The sequence below is a fragment of the Neofelis nebulosa genome, chromosome 2, assembly GCF_028018385.1.
Source record: "Neofelis nebulosa isolate mNeoNeb1 chromosome 2, mNeoNeb1.pri, whole genome shotgun sequence".
Taxonomy (NCBI): domain Eukaryota; kingdom Metazoa; phylum Chordata; class Mammalia; order Carnivora; family Felidae; genus Neofelis; species Neofelis nebulosa.
In genome coordinates this window covers 146,650,182-146,665,792 of record NC_080783.1, presented here as the reverse complement: position 1 = coordinate 146,665,792, position 15,611 = coordinate 146,650,182, and the positions used below count along the sequence as shown (strand labels likewise).

Below are 15,611 nucleotides of genomic sequence, written 5' to 3'. Positions count from 1 at the left end.
GACAGCAGACAAGACTGTCATTATAGCAGTTTGCTATGGATTGGCAGAAGCTAAGGAGTGGCCTTTACTTCCTTGGGTCTGTGAACCAGCTTTCCATTGTGAATCTGAGTAGTAAGAAATCCCTCAACAATGCAGTTGTGTCTGTACATAGTCAGTATTCCAAATAGCCCATCAGCTTCAGTCTTACTTAATTTTTGAATGCTGAGATCAATGTACCACCTTTGCTCTGTACATAAATCAGTGATGGATTAAAAATGGCTGCAAATATATTGCCATACTTCACAGAGTGAGGTAGATTTCATTTCTCCTGCCTTGGGCTGTCCCTAGGAACTATCCTGATCAACAGAATGCAACGAAAGGGCTGTTGAGTTCACTGGGTCTTAAGAGATCTTTAATTTCTTATTTTGCTCTTTGGAGCACTCTGTCTTGGAAGCTAGCCACGAGAGAGTGTCCTGCTGTTCAGAGGCCATGTTTGGTGCATGTAGAGAGAGAGAGAGAGAGAGCAGTGGGTACAAGTGGATAACCTTGTGTCTGAAACATTTAGGACCTTCCAAATTTTTCCAATTTTGTAGAAAATAGAAACAAAGGAGTACAGTTACGTTTTTGAAAAATTTAATCGTTATTTACAGTTAAAAATATATGCGAACAAATATGTTTACACAATCCATAGTTTTAGAAAAAAATCAGTAGGCTTTTATATGTTATTGCAAAAAATTACAATGATTTAACTTAAGCACTAAGGTAAGCATAAAATTAAATGATCCCCATCAGATTTTTTGACACCTTATCTAGCATTCCATATACCTTTTATTTATAGGCCTTAAAGGATTATAAACATGTGATACACAGTCATTAAGTCTAATATAAATTGCCTCATGATATAAACTGTCCTATTTAAGTTATGCCCTTTGTGAGGATGAACAAAGAAAAGTCTTATTTAGCCCTCAGCTTATGGCATAGTTTCTATACTGGTAGTTCTTTCCATCTTCTGGAGTACCCCTATTTTATTACCATGTGGGTTTTTTTTTTTCAGCTTAAAATCTAAGCAGACTGTTTACTAACTGTACCTAGGATTCACATCATTGCCCCTAGAGCCTACACGCACTTGAGAACCATACATTATTTCCCTAAGAAGCGAGGTTAGTTGTCCTTACCATTGGTGCCTCCCTCTGATGACATCCAGCATAAGACCACTTGGCAGGGGTGATACTCAACTCAGCCCATGACTTTGGCCAAATTCTACTTGACTTAGCTCATTGTGAGTAACACCCCTTAGGCCACTTCTAATCCCCCCAATGCAAAAATGGAAAATTGGAGGGATGAATTTGAGTTAGAAGACAAAGTTTTCCCTGATGGAACCAACCCAGTATCACCCCAAATAGAGACATTGATAAAATTCCCTTATTACACAATTCACAGTCTCTTTAAGGAAGCGATAATCAATTAAACTATGGAATTATTGAAATGTACATTTTACTAATTACAAGCCTTGCAACTATATAACTGTACAAAAGTTTGATACAATAATTATGAAGTTTATTTAAGTGGTGATTGTCCCAAGTTCTATAGTTTCTCATTCTTTTTTCTCTTTAGTGAAAGTGAATGAGGAAAGTTCTGATGTTTAGCTCTTTAAAGTAAGATGCATGTATCATCTTGTGAGACAATATTCCTCTGGAGATCCTGGATTTCGTTGTGAAGTCTTCTGCGTTCATCTTCGATTTCCCTATTGAGATTTACGGTCTGTTCCTAAAGAGTGATAAGTAAAACAATTGAGTTTAGCAGACACTCATGTCCAGATCACTTGAGGGGAAAAAAGCCCAAATCATTGATTTTTCTTTGTTTATTTTAATCCATCATAGGATATGACCGAAGACAGTCCCTGAATTCTTTCCCATTCATGTGCATTTCTCATTCTTGGTCTCCTATTGTCTAATCCCTCTCCCATACCTCTCTCTCTAGTTCCAGGAACATCATCTCCCGATCCCTGAAATATTGGTGTCCCAAGAAATATACCCTGAGGCCCCCTCCTCCTTGTCCCCTTATTTTATACATCCTCCTCAGGTGATCTTTGTCACACCTCAACTTTAATTCTCATCTATACAGAGAGGAATGTCAGCTCTAGCTTGCAGAGGAGGGTGTGTAGGTGTGTAGGAAGGTGTGTAGGTGATCTCTACAATCACGCGAGGAGTCTGAGTCTCTGATGAGGCAATTTTTTCTAGGTCTTCACAGTTACGGGGCAGAAGTACAAGGATAGCGAGGGAACCAAGAGCGTCAGGTTGACTATACCGCCCTTCAGTGCAGAGCTGTAATCTCAAGAGGTCTTGGAGCTTGTGCCTGGGAAACTGGGACCTGCTGGTCGACGGGCCACCCTGGGGAAGTGTTGTCTCGGAAGACAACACTAAGATTCACCTAAGATTTTTCCACCAGGTTTGCAGAAACAAACCATTGCAGATCCTCCTCTCTGGGAAGGCAGTTTAGGTAACTTGCTGAGTCGATATTGACATTGTGTTCTCTCTCTTTGGAACTTCATTTTTCTCATTGCAGAAATAGGGACCTAATACTTGTGCTTCGCAATGAACAGGATAGGTGAGAGCATGAATGCAAAGTGCTTTGTATAGTGCGAAATAAATAGGAGCTACTGCTTTGTGAGCAATGATAATAGTAAAGGACTGAATGAAACAAACTGCAAGTAAAGGCCTTCAGAACCAGTGATGATTAAGGCAAGGACAGGGCATAGACACAAAAAGATGAATTAATTTAATAAGGTAATCACAACCAAAGAAGACTGTCTAGAGCAATGACCAAGATACCAATAGCAACAAAAACAAACAAGTGCTAATTATCAGGGGTTAGAAAGCTCCTGGGCGTTTCACACATATTAGTGCTTATTCTGGGCCATGCACAGTTCAAAACGCAAATGTTCTCACTTAATTATCAAAATAACCCTATCAAGTGGGTATTATTACTGTCTCTGTTTTCCACAAGAGGAAACCGAGGCACAGAACATATATTTAGGAGGTGGGAGCTGGGATTCATACCTGGGATATTTAACTCCAGACTCCTTGTCCTGAGCCATAATACTATGCTGCCCCTCCCCTTTGTCACTGCTTCCTGCTGTCATCAATACAGGGAAGGGAGATGTGAGAAAACCCTGAGATGCAATAATTGATGAATACCTGGAATCGAAGTTGCAGGACCCTCTGCTGTTGTCTTAACTGGTACTCTTGGAACATTTCCATTTGTCTCACTTGTTCCAGATGGAGTCGCTGCCTTTGCTCCATCACTTGCTGGTTATACCTTTGAATTGCTTCCAACCTTTGTGCTTCAATCCTTGCAGCCTCTGCTTTCATACGTGCCTCTGAGGAAAAAAGAAAATGACAACCCTCTCTAGGATTAAAGGGCCTCTTCCTTCTGCTTCCCACCCTTGTTATTGCCTGGAACTGTGTTTCCCTTCCAGGAAACCATATTGCAGCTGACTGTATGTGCCCTGTTCACATTTAGGAATCATCTTTGGCATTCTTGCTCCAGTTTTCTGATCGCAGGTGAACCAGGCGAAATTAAGTTAAAATCTGTAGAAATGTCTGTCTTGCATCTCCTTTGTTTTCGTCTCACCTTCTATCACCTTTTGCCTCACTGTGAGAGCCAGGTCTGTCTGTAGGATGGTATCACTTGTAGACTGTCTGGACTGCAAATATTTCTGCAGAGCTTTCTCAGCCTAGGAATCCCAAAAACATGTAGTTAGAAGTAGGAAACCGTGACAAGGAATGTTACAAGCCTTTATTTCTTTTTTGTCCCAGGATCTTTTCCTTCACGTAAGTGCTCAGCCCCATACTTGGTAAAACTGCCAGTCAAGTCTCTTCTGTCACAGGGGTGGGTACAAGCCCTGGGCTGGCCAATCAGAGCATCCAAGGCCACTAGGTGCAAAGAATTTGGGTACAGGTGGGGAAATAACACGCGGATGTGTTAGAGGCGGGTACGGATGCTGGGCAAATATACTCTCTCCTGAGACTGAAGGCACGAAAGACTAGTTATGCTTGGAACTGTTGGTGTCACCCTGCTGCCATGCGGGGTGAGCCTGCCTGAGAATGAAACCAATAGTAAGGAAAACAGAACAAAAAACTGAAGTGGAGATTGAAAAGAAAGAAGGAAGGGGGGAAATCTATGAAACTGTTTCAACTCCTGAACATAGCTATACTTGCAACGACATTTAAATGTCTTGCTTTTAGTTTAAGTAAGCCAAGGAATTACCATTTTTTCTCAAGCTAGCTTCGATTATTGGGATTCTGTGCCATGTAACCAAGACAGGCCCTTCATTACAGTGAATGTTCATGGTTGCAATAAAAGTCTGGTGAGTATGGTGACATACTTCAGTTTAATTCCACAGCTATGATTAGAGTGTAAATACTTCCTTCCTGTCCTCATTGATTTTTGAAAGAAGCCCCTTAACACTTTCCTGCAATTGATAGATAAAACTCAGAATACCTGCATTCCTTTCCTGGGCTGCTGATAGTACCTTGCTTTCAGCTCTTCTGTCTTCTGAATGAAGAGAAAATGTCCTCCTGGCTTTGAATAAATCCCCTGCGTCACCTCATTTTCTAGAGGACCAAATATAGCCTGAAGTAAAGCTGAGCAACGGTTCCATGATGCCTCCATGTTCTGGTTACAAAAGTCATCCTTTCTGGCTTCTAGCAGAGTCTTCAAAGGGATAAGCGGCCATGGAAAAACTGTTAGCAGCACTTCAGCATTTCTAGAAATGGTTCTCAAGAAGAATCTTTATATTTTTTCTAGAAACTGGAAGACTACAAGTAAGACTATATCCTTCCCACCAAAACCTAGAAAGGTTCCAAAGATGATACACTGTAGAAAAATTACTTTGCTTTTGTGTATGGAATCCCCTAAAACCTCTTTCTTTTGCTATTTCTGCTTTGGATGTTGTCTTTAGACTACAGATCTCTAGACTCAAGCCTTAATTTTAAATGCAACCTACTATTTGACAACATTTCTGGGGTTACCAGTGAGTAAGGGGAATGCAAAACCTGGCTGGAATGATATAGTATGTGCTATTAAACCTGGAGACATAATCTTTTAGTAGGCCCATTTGGCAATTCTGTATGCTTATTTAATAAAAAAAGGAAAGCTAATGAATACCTTATGCATAAAATGTTTTAAGGGAAAAGATGACTCTACATAGGTGTAACGTGGTAAGGTGGGTTGTGTGTATGTGGAAGCTTCAGAATCTGTAGGGCCCAGAGTAGTCACATGTTTGTTTGTTTTCAGAATAACAGTGATAACTTGATCACAGAAGTGGTAATTATTATTTTTTCAGTCTAGTGAGGATTGCTTTTCATCATTCATCCCCTGTTTGCCTTTCATAGCAATAAAAATCAACTTTGCCTCTTATGGCTCATAAGTCCCATGAACTAGAGGGGGGAAAAAGATAATTACCTCTAATTGCTTCTGGAACTTTTGGTTCACATCCTTGAAAGAGTTCTTCATGAAGATTTCTGTGGCCTCCCTTTCACAGGCCCCGTGTAGGTCCAGGAGCTCAGAGAGAGTTTCTGTGGGCAGCTGCACCTTCTGGTCCATCTGCTGGTCATAGTGGGCAATGGCCTTTTTCACTGCTGCTGAGTTCTTGATCTGGGCCAAGGCCACAACTGAGTTCTCCATGTAGGGCAGATCCCCATGGCTGATGGCATTAACACAGGTCTGCACTAGCCTCTTCAGATCTTCACAGGGGGAAGAGATGCTTATATTATTTGCAAGAAAGAGGGCATGTGGCACACTGGGTAATTCTGTGCATGTTAATTTCCCAACACATTGCCTGCATTTTCTTAGCATTCTGCACACTGTTCGTGTGGCCCAAATAAGTTCCTTTGGGAAATTATGTGACCAAGAAGCAAGATTGTTCTTTTTAAGATTGAAAAGAAAGTATTCAAAGGGGAAGACTCAAGATGTGTGTGATCATCCACGTTTCATCTTTTTCCCATTGTGGAATGAGAAAACGGTTATATAAAGTTAGGCATTTTCATTTGATTAGAAGGCTATGGGCCTTTTGCCTCTTTACTCTTCCCTTTATTTCCCTCTTCCTCAGGTTTCTATTCTCTTCAGAATTACCTTCAGTTTTTCACTTCAGTATGTAAAGCTGGCATGAGTGTTATCCTGCTCTAGAAAAGCACAAAGTAAGCACATTAGATTACGTCTCCTCTACCCTTTGTTGGAACTTTCCTGTTTGTCTCCCTTGTCCTTTGCATACTTTTGTTTGCACTCAACTTCCTTCCAGAGTGCAGTAATAATTTACAGACTTCTGAGACGTACAGATTGTAGGAGAAACTGGACCTAAAATTCTGCTTCGATTTCTTTTAGGGTTCTAGACAACCTGGGCCTCTGTTTAATGTTTATGTGAGCTTACTTCATTTCTACAGAGAATATATCCTCATCTTGTGTCTCCCAAAGGCTGTGATATATAATGTGCTCTATTGGTGAAACAAATGATGCCAACCCATGTGGGTTAGTCTAGTTCAATGGTGGACCACTTATGGGGAGAACTTCTTTACCTTGACCTTTTTTTCAGGGTAATGTTTCTATTTTGTTCTACTTTGGAGGCATTACTAAAAACGGACTAGAAATATTTTTGGTACCCACTGGAATTTCGTGAAATGCATTTTCAACATTGACAATGGAAGGAGAAACTTTTAACAGTACCCTATTCTATATGTTGAATTGAAGGAAAAACCTAAAAAAGGTACTCACGGGGTCCATTGACCTTGATGCCTCCTGAAAGAGTCTTAGTCTTGGAACGGTTGAAGATGTAGGAACAGAATGCTGCCACTTGTTGCACAAAATCAGGATCCAGCTCATCATTACGCAGTGTCTCAAGCTGGGCAAACTTCTTCCAGTGAGCAGGAGAGTCAAAGATAAAGCATTTCCTTATTGGAAAGAATTCTTTTATACATAGACGGGGCAAATTGAAATTTTGAAGGCTTTTATCGGTGCCTGGGGAAGGAAAAGTAGGATTCATTTAGTATAATATTAACATTTGTGTTAATTTATTCTCTTCAATTAAGTGTGCCTTCCACCTGATTATTTATTTCAATACATGTTCACAGAACCTAGGCAAAAAGCTAAAAGGTAACTAATCAGGGAAAGGAAAAGAAAATTTGCTCCAAGAACAGAGGAGTAATACAGTTTAATATTGATGAGTCTATTAGTTCACTATAAATTAATATTTATTTGGTAGTTTAGCCAGGTGACAATGAATTTAACTGCCTATACATGAGAGGTAATTTCTTGTATTAATTCTCTCTCTCTCTTCCCAAAACTGAAGTCCCTGTTACCTTCCTTTAGCTTCAGTGATTTCTCCAGGTATTCATCTGCTGTGATAAGTTGCCCGTCTATTTCTAGGTCTAGGTAGAAATCTCTCAGAGTCCACACTAAATCTGGATAGAAGTTAGCAAAGTTAGTTGTATCTTCAACCCCATCAAGATCAGGTGAGGATACTGTCCAGAGCAGATTTGACAGTTCTGTCACATAGCTGGGATGCAGTTAAGGAAAACTCATGGATATATGACTACTTTAAGCCCATATTTAATTCCATGTCTCCCTATACTTTTATTTCCCCTTTGGGTCTTAACCAACTCCTCATTTCATTTGTAAATATAAGGACTCTTTTTCTTGTACCTTAACACTTAGTATGTTTTCATTTTTGTGTTTGATTCACAAAGACTCACAAACACAACTGGTGAATAGAGTTCTCTCTGGCTTTGGTGCCATCTTGGACCACAAAAGGATACTGCAACAAGTCCATAGCCCTCTGGTCAATTTTGTTCATAGTATTGTATACAAAGGTACTACTCAGTAGTATTGCCAGTGCAAATATCTGGGTATCATTCTTCTTGTCACCCTAGAAGAAAAAATTTAAGTCATGTCTCATGGTATTCCCAGATGAGCAATCATTAAAAATAGTCCCTTGACCTACAAATGTTAAACAAGACCAACAAAAATGATTGTGAGAAACATATGAACTTTGAATAGAATAGTTCTATTAACATTGATAATTTTTATACAGAACCATATATTTTTAATTCATCAGTTCCTTTTATAACTAGTTAGGTATTTGAAAAATGGATAGTCAAAGTTTGTGGAGTAACTAGAATACTTAAAATCAAGATTTACATCAAAAACACAAAAACAAGTATTGGTGAGGATGTGGAGAAAAAGGAACCCTTGTACACTGTTGATGGGAATGCAAACTGGTGCAACTATTGTGGAAAAAAGTATGGGCATTCCTTAAAAAGTTAAAAATAGGGGAGCCTGGGTGACTTAGTTGGTTAAGCGTCGGACTTCGGCTCAGGTCATGATCTCACAGTTTGTGAGTTCAAGCCCCGTGTCGGGCTCTGTGCTGACAGCTCAGAGCCTGGAGCCTGCTTCAAATTCTGTGTCTCCCTCTCTCTCTGCTCTTCCCCTGCTCATGCTCTGTCTCTCTGTCTCTCAAAAATAAATAAACATTAAAAAAATTTTTTAAGTTAAAAATAGAGGAATGCCTGGGTGGCTCATTGGTTAAGCATTTGACGTCGGCTCCAGTCATAATCTCATGGTTTGTGAGTCTGAGCCTCACGTTGGGCTCTGTGCTGACAGCTCAGATCCTGGAGCCAGCTTCAAATTCTGTGTCTCCCTCTCTCTGCCCTTCCCCTGCTCATGCTTCGTCTCTCTGTCTCTATCTCAAAAACAAATAAATATTAAAAAAAAGTTAAAAATAGAATTACCATATGATCTAGTGATTCTATTATTGGGTATTTACCCAAATAATACAAAAGAAACTAATTTGAAAAGATATATGCACCCCATGTTTAGTGTGACATTATTTACAGTAGCCAAAATATGGAAGCTCCTCAAGTGTTGATAGATGAATGGATAAAGAATATGTGGAATTTATATACAACAGAACATTACTCATCTGTAAAAAAAGAATGAATTCTTGCCATTTGCAACAACATGGATCTAGAGGATATAATGCTAAGTGAAATAAGTCAGTCAGAGAAAGACAAGTAATTTCTTAAATAATTTCATAAAGACATATGATTTCACTCACGTGGAATTTAAGAAATAAAACAAAGAAAAAAGAGACAAAAATAAAAACCAGACTCTTAACTATAGAGAACAAACAGAAGGTTACCAGAGGGGAGGTGGGTGGGTGGATAGATGGATGAAATAGCTGAAGAGGACTAAGAGTACACTTATAGTGATGAGCACTGAGTAATGTATAGAATTGTTGAATCTCTGATTCAACACCTGAAACTAATATAACAGTATACATTATTGTTGATCACATCATATAGTGATGTGCACTGAGTAATGTATAGAATTGTTGAATCTCTGATTCAACACCTGAAACTAATATAACAGTATACATTAATTATACTGGCATTAAAAAAATCAAGATTTTCAATTGTGTAAAACAAATTTGGCCTGTACACACATGCATGTATCTATTTTATTGACTAGTTATTTATTTTATTGACTAGTTATTACAGTACAATGCACAGTAATTCAGGAATGCCTGGGTGACTCAGTCAGTTAAGTGTCCCAACTCTTGATTTTGGCTCAGATCATGATCTCACAGTTCATGAGTTCGAGCTCCACATCAGGCTTCATGTTGACAGTGTGGCCCCGCTTGGGATTCTGTCTTCGTCTGTCTCTGCTCCTCCCCTGTGTGTGCTATCTCTCTCAGAATGAATAAATATTTTTTAAAAAAGAATTTAAAAAACACACACTAATTCATATTACTGATCTTATCCAATACTCAAAACAGTGCCATAAGATAGCTTTATAACTACTATCTCCAATTGTTATAGATGAGAAAAACTAAAGCACAAAATGAGGTGACTGTTTTGATTTTGTGATAAATCAAAAGCAAAATGAAAACATAAAAGACTAGGGAAGTTCAAGGGAAAGATTCAGTTATGTGCTAGAGCCAGTTCTTACTAGGTCACGGGAGCTAACTGTATACATCTATTCTGAACCTGCAGTTTGTTGGAATCAGCCATGATGGGAGTATTTAGAAAACTGGCAGGTGCTACCAGTCAAGGCTTCCCCCCACCCCCCAACTCAGTGGGCTGGTTGTTAAATACCAGCATAGAAGTGGAAAAAAGTCCATGTGTCTACTGTTCAAATGTTAAGTTGGATAAGACCAAAGAGGAAATAAAAGATTTGGGGGAGTTTTGCTTGTCAAAGTCAGAGAGCTACAAGTGCCAGAACCCTGATTTGAATCCAAGATCCTCTGACCCAGAGCTCACTCCTAATCACTCTTCTCTGCAGGATCAGACTTAGGACAGTGGTTTTATTTGTATCATCTTTTCCGTATTTCAGTTAACTTCCTAACTCCATATTTTAGTGTCTTGTCCCAGTCATGATTCTGGCTTATAAATATATTTTTCTCATCTGAGATTTCCAAGTCTTGACTATTAAAAATAATAGAAAAGGAAAAAAAGGTATACTCCGTCAAGTAGAAGTACAAATTTAGAAAAACAAAACAAAACATAAAACCTCCCTGTGTAAAGAATGTTCAGAGGTGGGGAGGAATCAAAAGGGATTCCTGTTCCTTACCTTCTCTACATCTCCTAGACCCTCTGTGTCCAGAAGAACTAGGGTGTGGTCTGGCTTCTTGGGATGAGGCATACACCACATCCAGATTCCTTTGGTGTGAGACTGCACTGTAGATCCAATAGAGAAGCCTGCAAGGGGTAGGGGAGAGGTTGTAATAGAGGAGGGGATCTGCCAGTTGGAGACCTTCTTGACAACTGAACTTGGGTTTAAGAAATTCAAGATGAGGACACGTCAAAAACTATAACCAATATTGATCTGAATTAGAATAGAGGAATGGAAAAATTAAAATATCAAATATCATAGGTTGGAAATTTGATGTTTTCCCTTTTTACAAGAATGTCATGCTGCTAACATTTTAATAGTTTATAATTGCATATATAGAAATTATTTTATTGGGGCACCTGGATGTCTCAGTTGGTTGAATGTTCAACTCTTGATTTCCACTCAGGTCATGATCCCAGTGTTGTGGGATTGAGACCCACATTGGGCTCTGTGCTGAGTGTGGAGCCTGCTTAAGATTCTCTCCCTCTCCCTCTCCCTCTCCCCCCTGCCTTTGCCCCTCTCCCCTGTTTGTGCTCTCTCTCTCCCTCTCCCAAAAACTAAAATTTTAAAAACAATAAAAAATTATTTTATTGACGTCTTACTCCTTAAGATTGGAAAGTATGTTTTTCCCAAGGCAATACTAAGGGGAAAAAAAGAGGTGATATGTCAGGAAAAGACCTCTGCCTTTGTTTCTCGGGACATAATTAGCCAGCTATGACCCAAACATCAGTTTTCAATATTCCTCCGCGTTCTCTAACTTCCCGTCCTTGCATCACCACATTCAATGCAGGCAGTGTAGGTGGACAGAAGGGACTCGGCGGAGCTTTTTGGCGCCACTCACCCTTGTTCTTCCCAGCCAGCTTGTTCATCAGGTAGGATTTGCCTGTGCGGTAGAGGCCCACAATAGCCACCACCACGAGAGGATTCTTGGTGGCTGACAGGATCTCCAAAGCTTCCTGATTAACCACCAGTTGCCCTTCAGTGTTCTCAATGAGGCACACTGGGGCCGGCATGTGGATCTCTGAGGCCATGTTCCCTGGTCTGCAAGGGAAGAGATGAGATGGACTGAAATATCCAGTCTTACCGAAGAGAAGGTCATTTTACTTTCTGAACTTGGTGACGTACTGCTTCCCCAAATGGCCTCAGTTTCTGAAGAAAGTTTTGAAAAAAGGACAGCCAAGAGGGTCAGAGTAAAAAAGCTGTAGGCCCTAAGGAGGACTATATTATAGGCTGCCCCATTGGTTCTTAAATGTTTAATGGGCATAAGGAAATCCATTTCATGAGTTTTACCTACTGACTAGTTTAAATCTGACTCCTTCCCTTTGGTTTCTGGCTTACTTATGTTTCTTAGTTTTTACCTCTGTGAATCCTTAGATTGAATCTTTAGGACCACTATTTGCTATATTATGCTTGCTTGGCCTTTATCAGCTTGCTTCACTCTCACTTAGGGCTATGTCTAGTCAAACCATATTATGTTAAATCTTGCCATGTCATTATGTAGCACTAACAAATCATAATTGTTTACTTGTAGCTGTACTTTTAAGGAATTTTTTTGTATAGCTATAGTAGTGCCTTCAACCAAAACTTCAGTGCATAATTGTTTTATGAATGAGGGAGTAAGTGAAAATACTTCTTAAAGAATACTTGACCATTTATTTTCTAACTTCTAGGCATCAATTCCTCTAACCTGAAGAGTTCCTGCTAAAGCATTTTAGGCTATCTGATACTCAAGCAAATGTTTGCTTGTCTGCTTTGCCTTATAAAGGGCAATTTTCTTCCATTGTAGACATGGTTATTTACTACAGAAGCTAAAAACCCAACATCTGCTTGGCTTTTTCTTTCACTAAAATCATGCAATGAAAAATCATGGATTCCCTTATTAGCCAGTGGTAAAACTGCTTTTTAAAAATTATAAAACCCCCTTCTTCCCTCTTCCTTATAGCTAATGCACTGGAAACTATTCAGGTGACAAATAAAAACAAACTGGTTATGAGCAGATCATAGGTGATCCTTTGCAAATGAGATAGCATCATGGACTCGGAAGCCAGGAAATACCCAGGCCAACCTGAACCCAGAGAGGGATTCCATGATTTTACAGACTCATATGCCAAGTCTCTTTCCATTCTGACATATATCCAATACAGTATTAGTACCTTACATTTGTAGATTTCTGGTTGCCTGATTTGTATAAAGCAGGGATCATAATCATTTTAGACTACAAAGGTATGGGGAACTGGCAGTGATGATCTACAACAATTATCTAGGAAAACAGAAGATACACAATCAGTCTGTTTGCAGATGTTGGAGGCTTACAAGCTGTTGTGCTTTGGGATGATGTCGCTCATGGGAGAGGGAGTAGATTTGTCTGAATATTGAGAACTCCTGAGGCATAATTTAGTACTGTGTATTTCTATTAATAGAAGTATTTTACACATTGCTCCCAAATGATATCTGGGTGGCATCTTAATACTTTAGGAGAGCCCAGTCTCCAAAATATCTTTGCAAATTCAATGTGTTCACACCGACATATAACTATTGTTTTGCCATCCCTAACCCGAACTGTGATGTGTGCTCTGACATGCATCCTTCTTAATTTTGTTAGAGCCTCATAAACTTTTGTAAATAAAAACAGTGCAAGAATGGATACGCACACAAACACACACAAATATACATTTTGGCTTTGAAGTAAGGCAGACTTGATTTTCAGTACCAGCCCTACAACTGGCTATCTGTATGATGCTGGCATTTCTACTCAACACTCTTAGCCTGTTTGTGAAAAAATGGAAGTAAATAAAATAGTTGTATGTACCAGTATAACTGCTAGCTTAAAAAAAGAGAGCTGCAGGAGATGGGGAAAAAGTATAAAGAAGGAAAATGTGAGGAAATATAGGAGAAAAAGTTCAGAAGTACTAAGTGATGAGGTATCTAGAAGAAACCATCTGTTTTCAGCCAAACAAGTCTAGTTGGTTTTGTTTGTAATTGTTGCTTTTTGCTTTTGTGTTGTTTTTGGTTTGAGTTTGGAGGAGGAGGAAAAGCTCTTAGCAAGGAGACAAGCGGAAATCAAACAAGAAGGAGATGCCTGAAGTATGTGCCATGATAAGAAATTCAAAGGTGTGAGTTCTAAGGAGCGATCAAAATTGCCAGACACTATGGACGGGTCGAGTTGGGCAACTGGACTGAAGTGATTCCATAATAGTAGAGGCAATAGAGTAGTAGAAATAGAACCTAGCACAAAAAGCTTTAAGGAATGAGTGTGAGCCAAGAAGTGAAAATCAATTAATCCAGTACTATTTCTAAAGGAAGAAATCCACCTTCAAAGTACAAGACTATGACTAAAAATGTGCAGCTGTTTTCATTAAACCTCTTCATTGTTCACTCCGAGTTTCAATTTTTTTCTTTTTCCATTTTTAACAATGTAAGCAAGCTGTTTGCATTGCGTCTCATTCATTTCTCTTTCTCACAAAAATAATACAGTCACAATTCTTCAAACATTCAGGCTGCAGCTTGAGGTAACTTAATCAGGTTTTATCAAAAGACAAAGGTAACATAAGTGGCAGTTATGATCTCCATAGATCCTAAGGTGGCAAAGGGAGGAAAACAGTGTTAAGACATTTCAGATTGTTGGTTTAGTCCCCACACATGCACATGTCTAATCCATCAGTAAGCAGACATAGCTGGGGCTTGAGGAACTCTGCCACCTGTCTTACAACACCACAATTTAGTCTTTAATGACATCTAATGGTGCACATCAGGTTTCGGCTGCATATCCTGGATAGAAAGTTTTTAAAACATTCTGACCACTGGCAAATCTTCTCCACCCTTGCCCCAATCTTACCTTAACTGTAAAATTAGTAGCAGAGATACTTTAGAGCAGGTAAGAAATTCTGCTGCTTACATGAAAATGTGCCAGGAGTCCCTTGTTCCTCAGTTTAGCTGTGTTGGTTTCTGATATACTTCTTACCCGGTCCTGGGGATTTCTTACCACCACCCACTCCCCCAGACCTTCAGAGGTCAGGTGATTAGAACATGAAATAAAAACCAAAAGTGGTAAGTCTTCAAAACCTCACTACAGAAACTAAAACCACAAAGCAAGCTCAGTAAGTCGTTTCAACGGTAACTTCCTGAATATTTCTCACTGAACAAGCTGGGTGTATTTGGCCTGAATTCTCAGAAACTGCATGTATTAGTGGAAGAGACTGTTTTGCAACCTTTGAGACTGCAACTTGGAGATTGCGGTTATTTGCAATTTTTTTTAATACTCCAAGTCTTGTCCTTAGGGCTGTGAGAAACCATAAGTCCACAGTTACAGTGAATATAACCCCAAAGTATGTATGAATTTTGTGAATATACTATTTTTGTTTGTTTTTATATATCTGGGGGCTCCGGTATTTGGTGCATAGACATTTATAATTGTTAGCTCTTCCTGATGGATAGACCCTGTAATTATTATATAATGCCCTTCTTCATCTCTTGTTACTGCCTTTTTTTTTTTTTTTTTTTTTTTAAATTTTTGGGACAGAGAGAGACAGAGCATGAACGGGGGAGGGGCAGAGAGAGAGGGAGACACAGAATTGGAAACAGGCTCCAGGCTCCGAGCCATCAGCCCAGAGCCTGACGCGGGGCTCAAACTCACGGACCGCGAGATCGTGACCTGGCTGAAGTCGGACGCTTAACCGACTGCGCCACCCAGGCGCCCCTTGTTACTGCCTTTAATTTAAAGTCTAGTTTGTCTGATATAAGTATGGCTACTCCAGCTTTCTTTTGGCTTCCAGTAGCATGATAAATAGTTCTCCATCCCCTCACTCTCAATCTAAAGGTGTCCTCAGATCTAAAATGAGTCTCTTGTAGACAGCAAATAGATGGGTCTTGTTTTTTTATCCATTCTGATACCCTATGTCTTTTGGTTGGCGCATTTAATCCATTTACATTCAGTGTTATTATAGAAAGATACGGGTTTAGAGTCATTG

The 15,611-nt window shown here is 39.4% G+C and overlaps 1 protein-coding gene across 3 annotated transcripts in view; it reads right to left on the bottom strand.

Annotated features, from left to right (window-relative positions):
* LOC131504417 (guanylate-binding protein 1-like) overlaps positions 1-14,656 on the bottom strand; it is a 175,535-nt gene extending 160,879 nt beyond the window's left edge. Inside the window, exons 1-11 of one of the 3 annotated variants that reach the window (XM_058716677.1) lie at positions 14,480-14,633; positions 11,486-11,685; positions 10,603-10,730; positions 7,791-7,900; positions 7,335-7,531; positions 6,751-6,993; positions 5,446-5,726; positions 4,483-4,695; positions 3,613-3,715; positions 3,177-3,358; positions 596-1,746 (exon numbers count right to left, since the gene is read on the bottom strand). In XM_058716677.1, the coding sequence (XP_058572660.1) occupies positions 1,630-1,746; positions 3,177-3,358; positions 3,613-3,715; positions 4,483-4,695; positions 5,446-5,726; positions 6,751-6,993; positions 7,335-7,531; positions 7,791-7,900; positions 10,603-10,730; positions 11,486-11,675 (1,764 nt within the window). In that variant the 5' untranslated portion in view covers positions 11,676-11,685; positions 14,480-14,633 and the 3' untranslated portion in view covers positions 596-1,629. Of the gene's footprint in view, positions 1-595; positions 1,747-3,176; positions 3,359-3,612; positions 3,716-4,482; positions 4,696-5,445; positions 5,727-6,750; positions 6,994-7,334; positions 7,532-7,790; positions 7,901-10,602; positions 10,731-11,485; positions 11,686-14,479 lie in introns of those variants that run through there. The other 2 variants (XM_058716676.1, XM_058716675.1) reach the window with 2 other exon arrangements.
* Positions 14,657-15,611: the final 955 nt, after the last annotated feature.